The 12066-nt window shown below is 44.1% G+C and overlaps 2 protein-coding genes across 5 annotated transcripts; one reads left to right on the top strand and one right to left on the bottom strand.

The window, feature by feature from the left end:
- Positions 1–159: 159 nt before the first annotated feature.
- ndufaf3 (NADH:ubiquinone oxidoreductase complex assembly factor) lies at positions 160–3026 on the bottom strand. The gene is made up of 5 exons (XM_026306536.2): positions 2912–3026; positions 1487–1682; positions 1307–1373; positions 897–997; positions 160–733 (listed from the first exon to the last, which is right to left on the bottom strand). The coding sequence occupies exons 1-5, from the start codon at positions 2998–3000 to the stop codon at positions 626–628; spliced, it is 561 nt and encodes a 186-aa protein (XP_026162321.1). The 5' UTR covers positions 3001–3026; the 3' UTR covers positions 160–625.
- An 857-nt stretch (positions 3027–3883) lies between these two features.
- On the top strand, positions 3884–11139 carry nckipsd (NCK interacting protein with SH3 domain). Of its 4 annotated transcripts, none has more exons than XM_026306491.1 (13): positions 3884–4224; positions 4890–5002; positions 5093–5243; positions 6164–6239; positions 6411–6952; positions 7797–7967; positions 8558–8644; positions 8952–9090; positions 9186–9266; positions 9496–9624; positions 9925–10014; positions 10119–10291; positions 10410–11139. In XM_026306491.1, exons 1-13 carry the CDS (start codon positions 4054–4056, stop codon positions 10632–10634), a joined length of 2148 nt encoding a protein of 715 aa, XP_026162276.1. In that variant the 5' UTR covers positions 3884–4053; the 3' UTR covers positions 10635–11139. The 4 variants fall into 4 exon arrangements, with proteins under 4 accessions (XP_026162276.1, XP_026162274.1, XP_026162272.1 ...); XM_026306489.1 differs by having other exon boundaries at positions 6408–6952; XM_026306487.1 differs by having other exon boundaries at positions 4054–4224; positions 5093–5303; positions 6408–6952.
- The last annotated feature ends 927 nt before the right edge of the window (positions 11140–12066 follow it).

Here is a 12066-nt window from a genome sequence, read left to right as displayed (position 1 = left end):
TTGTGTTTGTCTGCTGTGACTTAGATCAGTTGATGTTTTAGGAGAAATTAAAGCAGAAAACCAGTTAATTCCAAGAGGTTCACATATTTTTCTTGGCACTGGTTGTTCTTATTGTATATTTATACTATGTATGAAACACATTAATGCGTGATACTGGAGTTACAGTTACATAGAAAAGATTTATTTATACACACAGCAAAATACATCCACATTTCTATACAAGTGTACAGCTGCACTTTATTACCAACTGATTCTTCATCAGAGGTGTCCATTATGACTCTCTCTCTCTCTCTCTCACACACACACCTCTGCACCCAGATAGAAAATCCAACATTATCTTATCAGTGGGTTAATTTATTGTCAAACTTTACATTTTACCTTTGATAAAAATCTCAAATCATTCTCAGCTCAAAGTTCAGTGTGTCTCAGGTCAATGGAAAACAGCAGCTGCTCTAAACAAATTCATCTAGAAGCGTTACCACCAAATGTCAAAGGGGGAACTCATGGTCTTTGTTTGGTTTTGTTTTTTTTGGAGCTTGAAGAAGAAAAAAAACTATTTAACAAGACTGAGACAACTCAAAACATCTAAGCTCCATCTGCACAAATCAGTCCTAGTTTTTGCCAGTTATTCATGTGTTACTTCCAGGGCTGTGCTGACAGGAGGGGGGATCAGACCAGCTGCTGCCAACCTTCGCTCACTAGTCAGGAAATTGAAAGTTGCACATGCGTTTGGCTGCAAAACATGAAAATGAGACAAAAACAGAAGAAATTAGGTTAGTTCAATTTGTATTTAAGGTGCTGCTGGTGACACAATAAGAATGTTTTCTGTTTTGTTATAAATTAAGTCTTAAAGAGCATATGTACTGCACTACACTGTAATACTGGGCATATTGTACCGTATCTTGCACCTCCACAGCAATGCCTTTACTCCTGAGAAGAGCAAGGACCGAGGGCTTAATGCGTTCAAGCCGTGCGCCTGTGCCAATCACAAGAATCTCTGCACAAACGAGAGGAACTCAGTCAAATGACGTGCACCAGGTAAAGTTTTTATCAGTTAAATACCCCATTTATGACAAAAATCAAGGAAAATCTTAAATAACTTTATGCAGAAACATAATGATGCTTCCAGTCACTGCATAAAGGCACAATGAATGGTTTCATGACTGTGAAAATTATTATCATATCATCAGACTGCAGGCCAATAACATGTGTGGTAGACAGTGCCCTCCAAGGATCACTGAATCTGTTAAGTGTTTTTTGCCTTAACGTACCACCCATCTGTATGTGGGTGACTTTTTATTTTTACCTATTTTTGGTTCAAGCATGTGGAAGAGTGAGACACTTTCTTCTGTGATGTCTTCATAACCACCAACCTGCATGAAAAGAGACTTTAATCAATAACAAATATCAAGAAAACTGTTTACGTGAAATACACAGCTGCACATAGTGCAACACACTGTGGTTTGTAAAGGTAGATTGCTCCCACCTTCCACTGCAGAATAGCAGGAGGCAGCACAGCACAGGGGCCCAACACCTTGTTGCCGTCAATGTTGAATCCTCTGGAACTGTAGCTGTGGATCATGACCCCACTGTCCGGCTCCTTCTGCATGATGGACACTCTGGTACGCTCGTATATTTCATCATCCCCAGGACCCAGTCTATGAGCACGAGACAGAAAGGGGCTGAACAAAACAGGAAAACTATGTTAGAAACAATAACATTTTCAGTACACAAAACTGGTCATTTATTTATTAATGTATTGTTTTATTAATTGTTTTTATTACTAATGGTGACTGTGGCCTTTTCTGCATCAGTTTAAATTTCACAAAAACAGGCTGTGCTGCAGAACTGTCACCATATGTCCTAATTAAAAACCCCAAAACACAGACAACCCACAGACAGTCCTGACAGCCGAGTGCTTTAGGCCGGTGCTTGTCTAAGGAGCTGCAGTATTTTTAGTCTGTACTGTTTTTCTTCCTGATTATTACAAAAATCTGAGCAGCCTTTTGTCTTGAATGTGCAATGTAGTGCACTTTACATCCAGCCGCTGGTCTTAAAAGCAGCACAGCAGAGGATTCATGAGGTGAATGTAAAGAATGACTCCACCAGATGGAGCCAGAGAAACATGCTTGAGAAAAAGGACACACATTGAAATTAAAATAAAGGTGCTGGACAAAGAGATATCATGGAGTCTGTTATGTCCTACAACGTTTCTATATTCACAGAATCAGAACAGAACAACATCCATCCATCCTTTATACCCCCTCAGTCCTAATCAGGGTCCCAGGGATCTGCTGGAGCCTATCCCAGCTCTCTCTGGGTGAAAGGCAGGGGTCCACCCTGGACAGGTCCCCAGTCCATCACAGGGCCACATAGAGACCAACAACCTCACACACTCACACTCACTCCTATGGGCAATTTAGAGTCACCAATCAACCTGACATACATGTTTTTGGACTGTGGGAGGAAACCAGAGTACCTGGAGAAAACCCACACAAGCACAGGGAGAACATGCAGACTCCACACAGAAAGGCCCCTGATGGGTTTCAGACCAGGAACCTTCTTGATGTGAGGCAACAGGGCTAACCACTCATCCACCGTGCTGCTCCCAACAGAACAGCATTATATATATAATTAATGATTACAGGTATCAACCATGCAAAAAGACATTTTGGATATTTCATTGTCTGCTGTCTATTTTCTTTGCCTCTGGCTTTGACCAGTGGTTCCTGTCAAAGATAGTACTGTTGTACTGCGCATATCATTGTGTAACAGCTTCATCGTGAATAATTCAAAGGTTAAATAAACCGGGACGATAAGGACCTTCCAGCACTTCACACCAGTAACATGAAGAAGTTAAACTCTTCTATTAAACAAAGTCTAAATGACACTGAATGACAAACTGCGGCACCTTGACGAAGCGGCCACGGCCCTGGGGGAGAAGATGAAGCCCCGCGTTGGGCTCTGAAGGAGGAATCTGACACACGTCGCAGCGGCCATGTCGGAGGAACCAACCGGCGACACACACAGGGGGACACATTTTTGTGTAACACCGGCCGCGATTTTCCGGTGTTACACTCAAATGCCTCCTCGGGGAGACGTTTCTAACCCCCCGCCATCACTCCATCCTCATCCGGGTGGTATCTTCTAACTTCTGATTGACTGACCACACCTGTCCAGGTGATCAGCAGTGGGACAGCTGGAAAACAAACAGGCCTTTGAAGAACACGGGTTGTCCGCCCCTGATCCAGGTGTTTCCTTAAAAACTACACCTGATGTGGCATATCTGTAACCATGGAAACTGCACATGACAAAGATGGAGACAGATGTAACTTTAAATTTTTAGATATTAAAACTAGACCAAAATGTCACAAACGAAAATGAGACAAAATATGTTTATTTCTTTACTAAAACTACATGAAAAGAAAAATTACAGAACGAACAAATTTGAACTAAATCCTATATGAGTTTGTATTAAAGAACTAAATCTAAAATTAATATTTGAATGGCAAAGAGATTCTTATTTTTATTATTGTTAGGTATTTGCTAGGTGAATTAAAATGTCCTTAACAGACTAATATATAACATATAAAGACTTCCAGACTTGTTCTACAGTAAATAAGTTAAATTCCTTTAACAAGAAAAAACTTCTTGTTTAAACAAGTTATTGCTGTTTTTCCAACAGTTGCACTTTTTACCCCTTAGACCTGTGGAATAAAACAGTCTGTGAGTGTTTGTGTGTATAATAACTGTAACTATAATAACTATAAGGCAGCTTGTACAGTGGATGAAATAATTAAGGTTCAGGATCAAAGATCTTCTCTGTCTTTGATTAAAATGCCTGGGAGGTGTGTTCAGGTGTCACAGCGCCCCCGGTGGTGCTTGCTGGCACCAGCAGGTCAGGTGATCCTGCATTGTAAATAGACGGCACTGAGCCGCCGTGGCCATGCCTTCATATCATCTTTAAATCCCCCAGCCGAGCGAGTCTTTCCACTCGGACCCGTTTTCTCTCCAAACCCCTCTCGTCTCGCTGTTTCTGGCATTGGGCAAACCATGTACCGGTCTCTGTACGCCTTCCGATCCGCCGAGCCCAACTCGCTGCACTTCGCGGCCGGAGAAAGCTTCCTAATCCTGGAGAGGAGCAACAAACACTGGTGGCTGGGCTCCCGCTGCAGCTCGGGGGAGACCGGCTACATCCCCGCCTCCTACATCGAAAAAATACAGGTAAGCGGCACTTTGGGCTCCTCTTGGTCCCGGGGACCATGTAGGGGTCTGCGTAGTAACGTTAAGGCTCGAAGCGATGGGCTGGACGGGGCAGATCCAGTGTGACACATGCTGCCTGCTGCTGGGAAGTCCATGCAGGCCTGCAGGACAGACATGGAGCGGTGCAAATGCTGCACTGCAGCTGCTCACTGCGACAGAGGGGGGACAGGACGGGACCTGAGTCAGGAAAGGATGGGACAGGACAGATCCAAGGACGAGACCAGCACAGAGAGCCACAGTTTCTGGTCAGGTCAAAAATAATCTGCGTCTTATTGGGAAGAACTGTCCTCAAATAACCTTGTGGCTGTGTAAAGAGTAGCTGCGTCCTTCCACTCAGCTTTGGGGCACACCCAGTGTGCTCAGCTCCCTTTTCTGAGGATCCAGACATTAAACCAGTCCGAGCATGTATTTTGTAACAGAACATGCTCACGGACTGGCAGGGTGGGAGTGCTCTGTTTCAGAGGCTGTTTTTGTTAGATCTCTGCCCTGGTTTGGTTCTGCCTGCAGCCACTCAGGGCCCAAAGCCACAGTCTGTTCTGTTTGGTTTAAAGTTTAATAATTGGGCATGCTGCTATGTTCGTGAACATTTAATGTGCTCATCTCCGCTCTCCATATTTTCTGTTCAGGCTCCAGAGCAGGATGAGGTTTTGCAGTCCATTGACAGAGCAATCGAAGGCATCCACAACGTGGCCTTAAAAAACGGAGGCAAATACAATCTGGAGCAGCGAGATGTTCTGCAGTGAGTCAGAAACGCACCTGATAAATGTCAAATAGTAGATGGACCTGTGTCTGTCCCGTATACGAAGTCTTCTCCTTCTTTCTGTCACAGAAAGTTGATCCATCACAGAAAGGAGACCCTTGCACGGCGGAGTTCCTCCTCCTCTGGTCACAAACAAGGTCTCCCAACCTCCAGCAGTGAAATGTCCCTCAGCCAAACTCCTCCTCCACCCAACGGCCTTAACCGAGACTATGGACGACAGGGAAGTATGCCATTATCAGGGAGCATCGACAATATGCAGGGAGAACAGGGTTTTTACCAGGTAACGCTCTCCCCAGATCCACAAAAAAACACAAGACATGCTACCAAACTGAACACAGAGTCCTTTTTATCTGTTTCAGTCCAGTGTCAGTGGGTTGATTTACCTGTTAGGGGTTCCTGGGTCTGGCCCCTCTACAGATGGTGATCTGTAGGGGCCAGGCGTCATCTCCCAGTGTGCATTAGGTTCAGAGCACACAGGAAACTGTATCAGACGGGTTCTAGCACGTCTTCATGAGAACCACACACCAAGTTTCAGTTTGTTCCTTTAAATGGATTTTATTTAACACTGTTAATTAAATGTTACCACCTGAAATACCACTGGGATTTAGTGTTCGAGTGTTAGGGCTTACTCAGGTCGGTGTGTCTGACAGTTTCTCAGAGTTGGTGGTTTATTTGTTATTTTGACTGTATCCTCAAAATTAACCCAACAAAGATTTGTGATCCCGTTTATTTTACTCAGCAGAACAGAATTGTCATTGTGTTAATTGTGTTTTTGTAATTTACTGCTCTCGACTGTTGAAGTACATCAGGCTGTTCTGCTGTAAAAAACACTGTAAACTGAATGTACAATATGTGGTTTGGTTTCTGGGGCTTGAAGACATTTGAAACCGTTGCCGAGGACTTGGGGGAAATATTCTGTGGTAATGACAGTAACTGTTAGTTGCAGCTCTATATAGTAATAACGGTAATAAGTTGATATTGTTCTTTTGTGGTGTAACGATCTGCAATGAGTCAAGTTTAGTCCAGTCAGTGCAGTTTATACGACTGTGGACCTGGAGCTTCTAGGGCCCCTGTGGGTCTGGGGTCTGTGTCTGCGTTGCCCAGCTGGTAACCCGGCCTCGCCTGTCCCCCCTCCTGCAGGTGCCTCCTCAGCCTCGACGTGCGGCTCCGACCACCCCTCCTCCTCCTGAGAAACAGAGAAACAGCCGACGTCCAGGTCAGTGAACGGCAGCAGGACCTGTACCCCCCCCCCCTTGTCGTGCCTTATGGACAGTACCGCTGAATGTTTCTGCTACCTGCTGCAGTCTACATGTCACAAACACACTCTATTCTTAGTCAGTCATTTCTGTCCTCTCTCCTGTAACTGGAGCTGTGTCTCTCTCAGCAGAGCCGGAGGTCCCCTCCAGAGTGTCCTCGCTTCCTCCGTCCCCTGCTCCTTCACTCTCAATCAGCACCACCTCCTTAGAGTCAGGCTCCTCCTGCTCCCTGGTCTCCTTGGATGTCAGCTTGCCAAGTGTTTCCAGCACCCCCCCTCCTCCTGTCCCGTCCCGAGTGAAGCCCCCTGCTCCGCCTCCAGACGTGCTGCCCTCTGAGTCTCCTCCTCGGCCTGCTCCTGCAAAGAAAAGCCTGGCTCCGCAGCCTCCCCTCCCCACCCCTCCTTCTCAGCTCATTGTGGAGGACCAGCCTGAAAGCGACTGGCCTGTTGCCCCCCCATCTGTGGCTGAAAGCCCCCCTGGCAGCCCCGCTGCCTCTGAGCCCGTTCCCATGACTATTGGGGCTGAACTGATTGAGCTGGTACGCAAGAACACCGGCCTGAGTTATGAGCTGTCGCGGGTCGCCGTTGGCGTGGTGGTCGGCCATCTGCAGACGGCTTTACCTCGAGTCTCCTCCGCCTTGGAGAAGGTTCTCCTCTCACTGGTGGAGAGCAAGGTCAGAGTTGTTTTCATTGCGTCATGTGAGCTCAGTATCCAGGAGAATACCGGTATGGTTTTGAGTTACAGCTCAGTCTGCATTTAGCTGACGTTTTGAAACAGGGGACAGTATTCTTAGTTTCATTCTTTCATTTCCTGTTTTGAAAGCAAGTTTCAGCATAAAATCAAGCATGAAGAACTGCTGATTGTTTCCTGGCAGATTTCTGTTTTTCCTAATCATGGGCATTGCAAACAGTGCACACTTTGCTCCTGCTCATTTCATTGAAGAGCCTGAAATACTCTGTGGGCTAGTAAGGACAATTCAGTGGGTTCATATGAAGCACTGAACAGAGGTTTAACAAATGATTGATAAAATAAAAGGTTTAGAATTGAAATTAATTGGAATTAATTAGAATTTTTATATTATAGTGGGTAAAATTATTGCTATTTGTAATGTGAAATAATTTGTTCATAGTGACAAGCCCACAGAAAATGAACACCTGACTGATGTGTTTTTTTTAACCTGTGTTTGGTTTCATGGTTCACAGCGTTACACTTCTGTTTTTGTCTTACCCTTCTCATCCACCTATTTTCAGCAGCAGGCGGCTGTTTTGACTGTAAAAACTCTGATAAACCCACTGCAGACTATGCGCGGTTAGTTTTCTAAAACTAGTGAAGCCTTTCTCAGAAGCAAGATATTTTTTCAGTTCATACAGACACACAGAGGTAAAAAAGGTAAATACTGAATATGAATGGAGCTGTTGCTCTGTAGTTTCTGGATGTTGAGGCCATACCACTTTATCACAGCCTGTTGCTCTTCCTCTTTGCTAAAGTATAAACAGGTTGATGTTTTATGTCTGTAGGATCTGAGTGCAGCGCTGCCACAGGGGCAGGTGTGTCATGACGAGCAGAGACTGGAGGTGATCTTCAGCGACCTCGCCCGCCACCGGGACGATTCCCAGCAGCGTAGCTGGGCGCTCCATGAAGACCACGCTCTCATCGCCTGCTATCTTGAGGAGCTGCTGAAGATACTGGTATAGTGCAGTGAACTTTTACACTGCGTGACCTCTCTGTCTCAGTCAGTGTTTTCTGACTGAAGTGTAAGAAGGCATGTGAAATCAGCATCTGACTGTCTCCACACAGACTGATTTCACAGTTTGCTCACACAGAAGAGAGAAGCCATAAAATACTTAGACTGATAATAGACTGATAAGTCCTCCTGTGTTAACACTCCTATACAAGGAAGAGCATTTACATAGAGAAGCCTGTTTTAAAGTTGATATGCATCATGAATATTCATCAGCCTGTTATGAAAACTGCACTACACTGATGTTGTGTTGTAACTACTGGAAGTGTTTGATAGGATCAGAGCGACTGCAAATCCTCTGCAGTTAAAGACGGAGTCTCTAAACCCTCCAGGCTGCCAAATATTCTTTGTTGGCAGTTCGTCCTGGCAGAAACTCAGATCAGGGTTGGGATGTTCAGTTGAGATGTTAATAGGCTCCGTAATCCTGTGGTATATCCATGACCGGTCATGACCATAGAGCAGATCATGAATTTACAGAGTTATAATGTTATGTCGTCGCCGTTACAACTAAAAACTGATTTTTCTTTTTCTTCTCAGACTGATGCAGATCCAGTGGTGTGTAAGAGGATGTGCAAGGCCAACGACTATGAGAATGTGTTCTCTCTGGTTTCATATTATCAGATGGTAAGAAATAAGAATAACACATTGAACAAATGCATAATCTTTATTCAGAATAACACCCAGACAGGGTTAGTTCATCTAAAGGTTACTGAACATTTATTCTTATTCATTTGATCACCATAATGTTTTTAGCTGTTTATAAAAATTATTAAAGTCATATTTGTTGTTTGTTGTTTGTTGTTGCATATTGTGTTTAATAAATGCTTCAGAAATCTGTGTAGTACCATGAGAGAACTAGCTTCAGTGGTCTTAATTAGACTGAGCGTGGAGGTGATGTTTTGGTTGGGTCACTGTTGCCGTCATACGACAGGAGCATCGTGTGTCTTTGCGGCTGCTGCTGCTCAAAGTGTTCGGGGCGATGTGCAGCCTGGATGCTGCTCTCATTTCTACCCTCCTCAACTCCATCCTCCCCATGGAGCTGGCCAGAGACCTACAGACTGACACCCAAGGTGAAAATGTGTTCATCTCTGCTCTCTCTTGTTCTCCTGGGGGACTTCACAGTATCCACAAGTGTTTGACAGACGGACTGTTTTTCCTTTCCTAGAGCACCAGAAGATGTGTTACACAGCTTTGGTACTAACTATGATCTTCTCAATGGGCGAACAGGTGCCATATCATCACTACGGTATGACAAGTCTTTCTAAGATTATATAAAACTGCTGCGAAATAACCTTTCAGTGGCCCATAATGTATAATGAATGTTGAAACAGAGTACTTTTGCTGAACATAGTTGATCCTTCTAAAACAGTGAAAAACATTTTTGTTTGTAGCTTCATTGTTCATCTGCTTGAGATGCATGCAGAAGGTGCATTTAAAGGATATTGGAACAGTAATGATATCCTGCCTTCTTCCAGAGCACTTGAATGCTGACTTTGTTCAGTTTCTGCTGGATGTGGTGGAGGGCGGACATCCCTCTGATCCTACAGAGCAGCTGCCTGACATCTTCCTGAACCTCCTGCTGGCCTTCAACCTGCACCACACATGTGAGAACATCCTCAGTAGATCTTTTTCACAGCGTGACTGCTGGCACTTGCCATAGCGGGAAAAGTGTAACTGATAAGTTAATGCTGGCTGAATTATGTTGTGACTTGCCCTTTCCTGGGTCCTGGTGCAGGCTCACGGTCATGGAGGGCCTGTAGGTGCAGTAATGCAGAGCAGGTTTTCCTTCTCCTGATTGTTTTGTTCCTGGCTCAGCTGAGCTACAAAAGAGCATTAAAGAGCTTTTATTGTTTTACCATGGAGAGTTAATTGTGTTGCGTGCCTGTCCCCTGTTTGTCACCCAGCACCCAACAACAACGTCATTATGCAGGAGCTGAAGAAGAAAAATGTCAAGATCCTGTCAGAGAAAGTGCTGCTGCTACTGAACAGAGGCGGTAACTAAGAGAAGCCAGTGTTTGCCATATTTTCTATCTTTCTTACCCATTTTCAGAGTGGCCAAGGTTTTTTATAATTGACATTCATCTTTTGTCCTCTTCAGACGACCCTGTGTGTATGTTCAAACACGTCCCCCCTGCACCACACTCTGTGCTCAAGTTCCTGCAGGACCTTTTTGCCAGCAGAGAGACGGCAGACATCTTCTACCGCACTGACATGATGGTGATGATTGACATTGCCGTCCGACAGATATCTGACCTCTCACCTGGGGACAAGGTGACGCACGACAAACTGCTCAGCAGCTGTTCTCAGTCTTTAATTGTATTAGTTCAGATATATGAACAGTTTGCTTACCTGTGTGATTATAATCTGCTCTCTTTCCTTCCCTGAGAAGTTGCGGATGGAGTATCTCTCCCTCATGCACTCCATCATGCGCTCGACAGACTACCTGGAGCATCAACACCGCCTGTCTGACCTCCAGGGCGTGCTGCAGAGGATTCTCAGGGAGGAGGAAGATCCAGGAGAGGATGAAGGGAGCGCTACAGCGAAACAGATGGATAAGCTAATTGTACAGCAGATCTACAAGGAGTTCCCACAAATCTGTGATAACCAGGACTAACCATATCAAAAACCATGCTCACACACTGTAGTCTGCTCCCGTCTACTACAGGGGGGTGCGATAAAGCTTGAAAGAAGAAGAGCTGCAGTTTGATGGGATACCCTGTGTTCTGTGCCAGCCTATACTGAAAAGAGCAAACCCTATTTTAGAGCTGCCAAATGCAAGTGATGCTCATTTCAAAAAGATAGATCTATGTTTTTCATATTTTCCCCTCAGATTAGTTTTATTGGTGTCGATGGCCTTTGGTGTATAGGGCAAATGCACAAAAAGCGTGAGGTTTAGTTGTAAATTTAATATATTAAAAATAGCTAAAATATATATGAAACCTCACATATAACCCTGGTTCACCATGAAACTTAGCAATAATTACTTTAAAAATCACACATACTAAATAACTGTACATAGGCAAAGTATTTTGAAATAAAGGTAACCATGACTAAACCTCATCCTAACCAAAATAACTTTGACCACATTGACTTTAGAATAAATTCAGAGATTTGAAAGAGCCATTAGAAGAACTGTTGTGACAGTGTTTTGACCATTTATGTGTTTCCCTAATAGTGGGACCAAACTACTGTGTGTTACCACGAGCATTAGTTTCTTTGTAGACTACAGAACTCTTAAAACTGACTTCCTCTTTCACTCATTCATCCAATTCAACATGAAAACTAGAACAGTTGAACATGTCTGTTGTCATTGTGAGAAAAAGCACACTGTGTTATCATTACTAAGCGTTTAGCTGAGTCACATGCTGCTACATATCCAGTCTCTCCTGTGGCTCCAGTTTTCTGGTAGTTTTGTCTGTTCGCTGCTTTCAAACGAACGATCGCTCTGTACTTACATATGCAAAGCTCCTCGAGCTTCAGAGGTCAGTTGACTGTTTACAGATTAATGTCCGTTGGATTGATGGGTTTTGACCCTTATGCTGCATTCACATTTATTCTAAGTGTTGCAATAAGGCTTTGTGACAACTTACTACAAAATACTAGGCCTTGGCTGATGTGGGGGAAAGTGTCCTGCAGTTATTGCCTGAAATATAAACCAGTGTTTTTTGATTTCCAGTTATAATCTGAAGCTCCTACAGTAAGACAGAGGAAATACAGGGCATTTGTTTTATCTCCCTGGGGTCTTACACTTTTAACACGTAGCTTTCCTTGTTTGTTCCCCGTGACGTAGTGATTGGTGTTGTTCTCCCATCTATCACTTCAACTTGTCTTTTTGTTCCTGGAATGGCTTCTCTGTCTGGTTCCTGAAAAGATCAACACAATCCAGAAATTATATCAGATTTTAGTTCAATCATCCATCCATTTCTGTGTGTTTACAGCGTACATGAGAGAGAAATGAACGCCTCCTTTCTATGATCAGTGTTGTCTGCAAAACTGCTCTGTGTCATAATAAACTAATAAAGTTATATTTTACCAGTGGAAATAGT

This window comes from Mastacembelus armatus, chromosome 5 (genome assembly GCF_900324485.2).
Source record: "Mastacembelus armatus chromosome 5, fMasArm1.2, whole genome shotgun sequence".
NCBI classification, from domain to species: domain Eukaryota; kingdom Metazoa; phylum Chordata; class Actinopteri; order Synbranchiformes; family Mastacembelidae; genus Mastacembelus; species Mastacembelus armatus.
The sequence above is the reverse complement of the archived record's forward strand: the minus strand, read 5'-3'. Positions and strand labels throughout refer to the sequence as shown.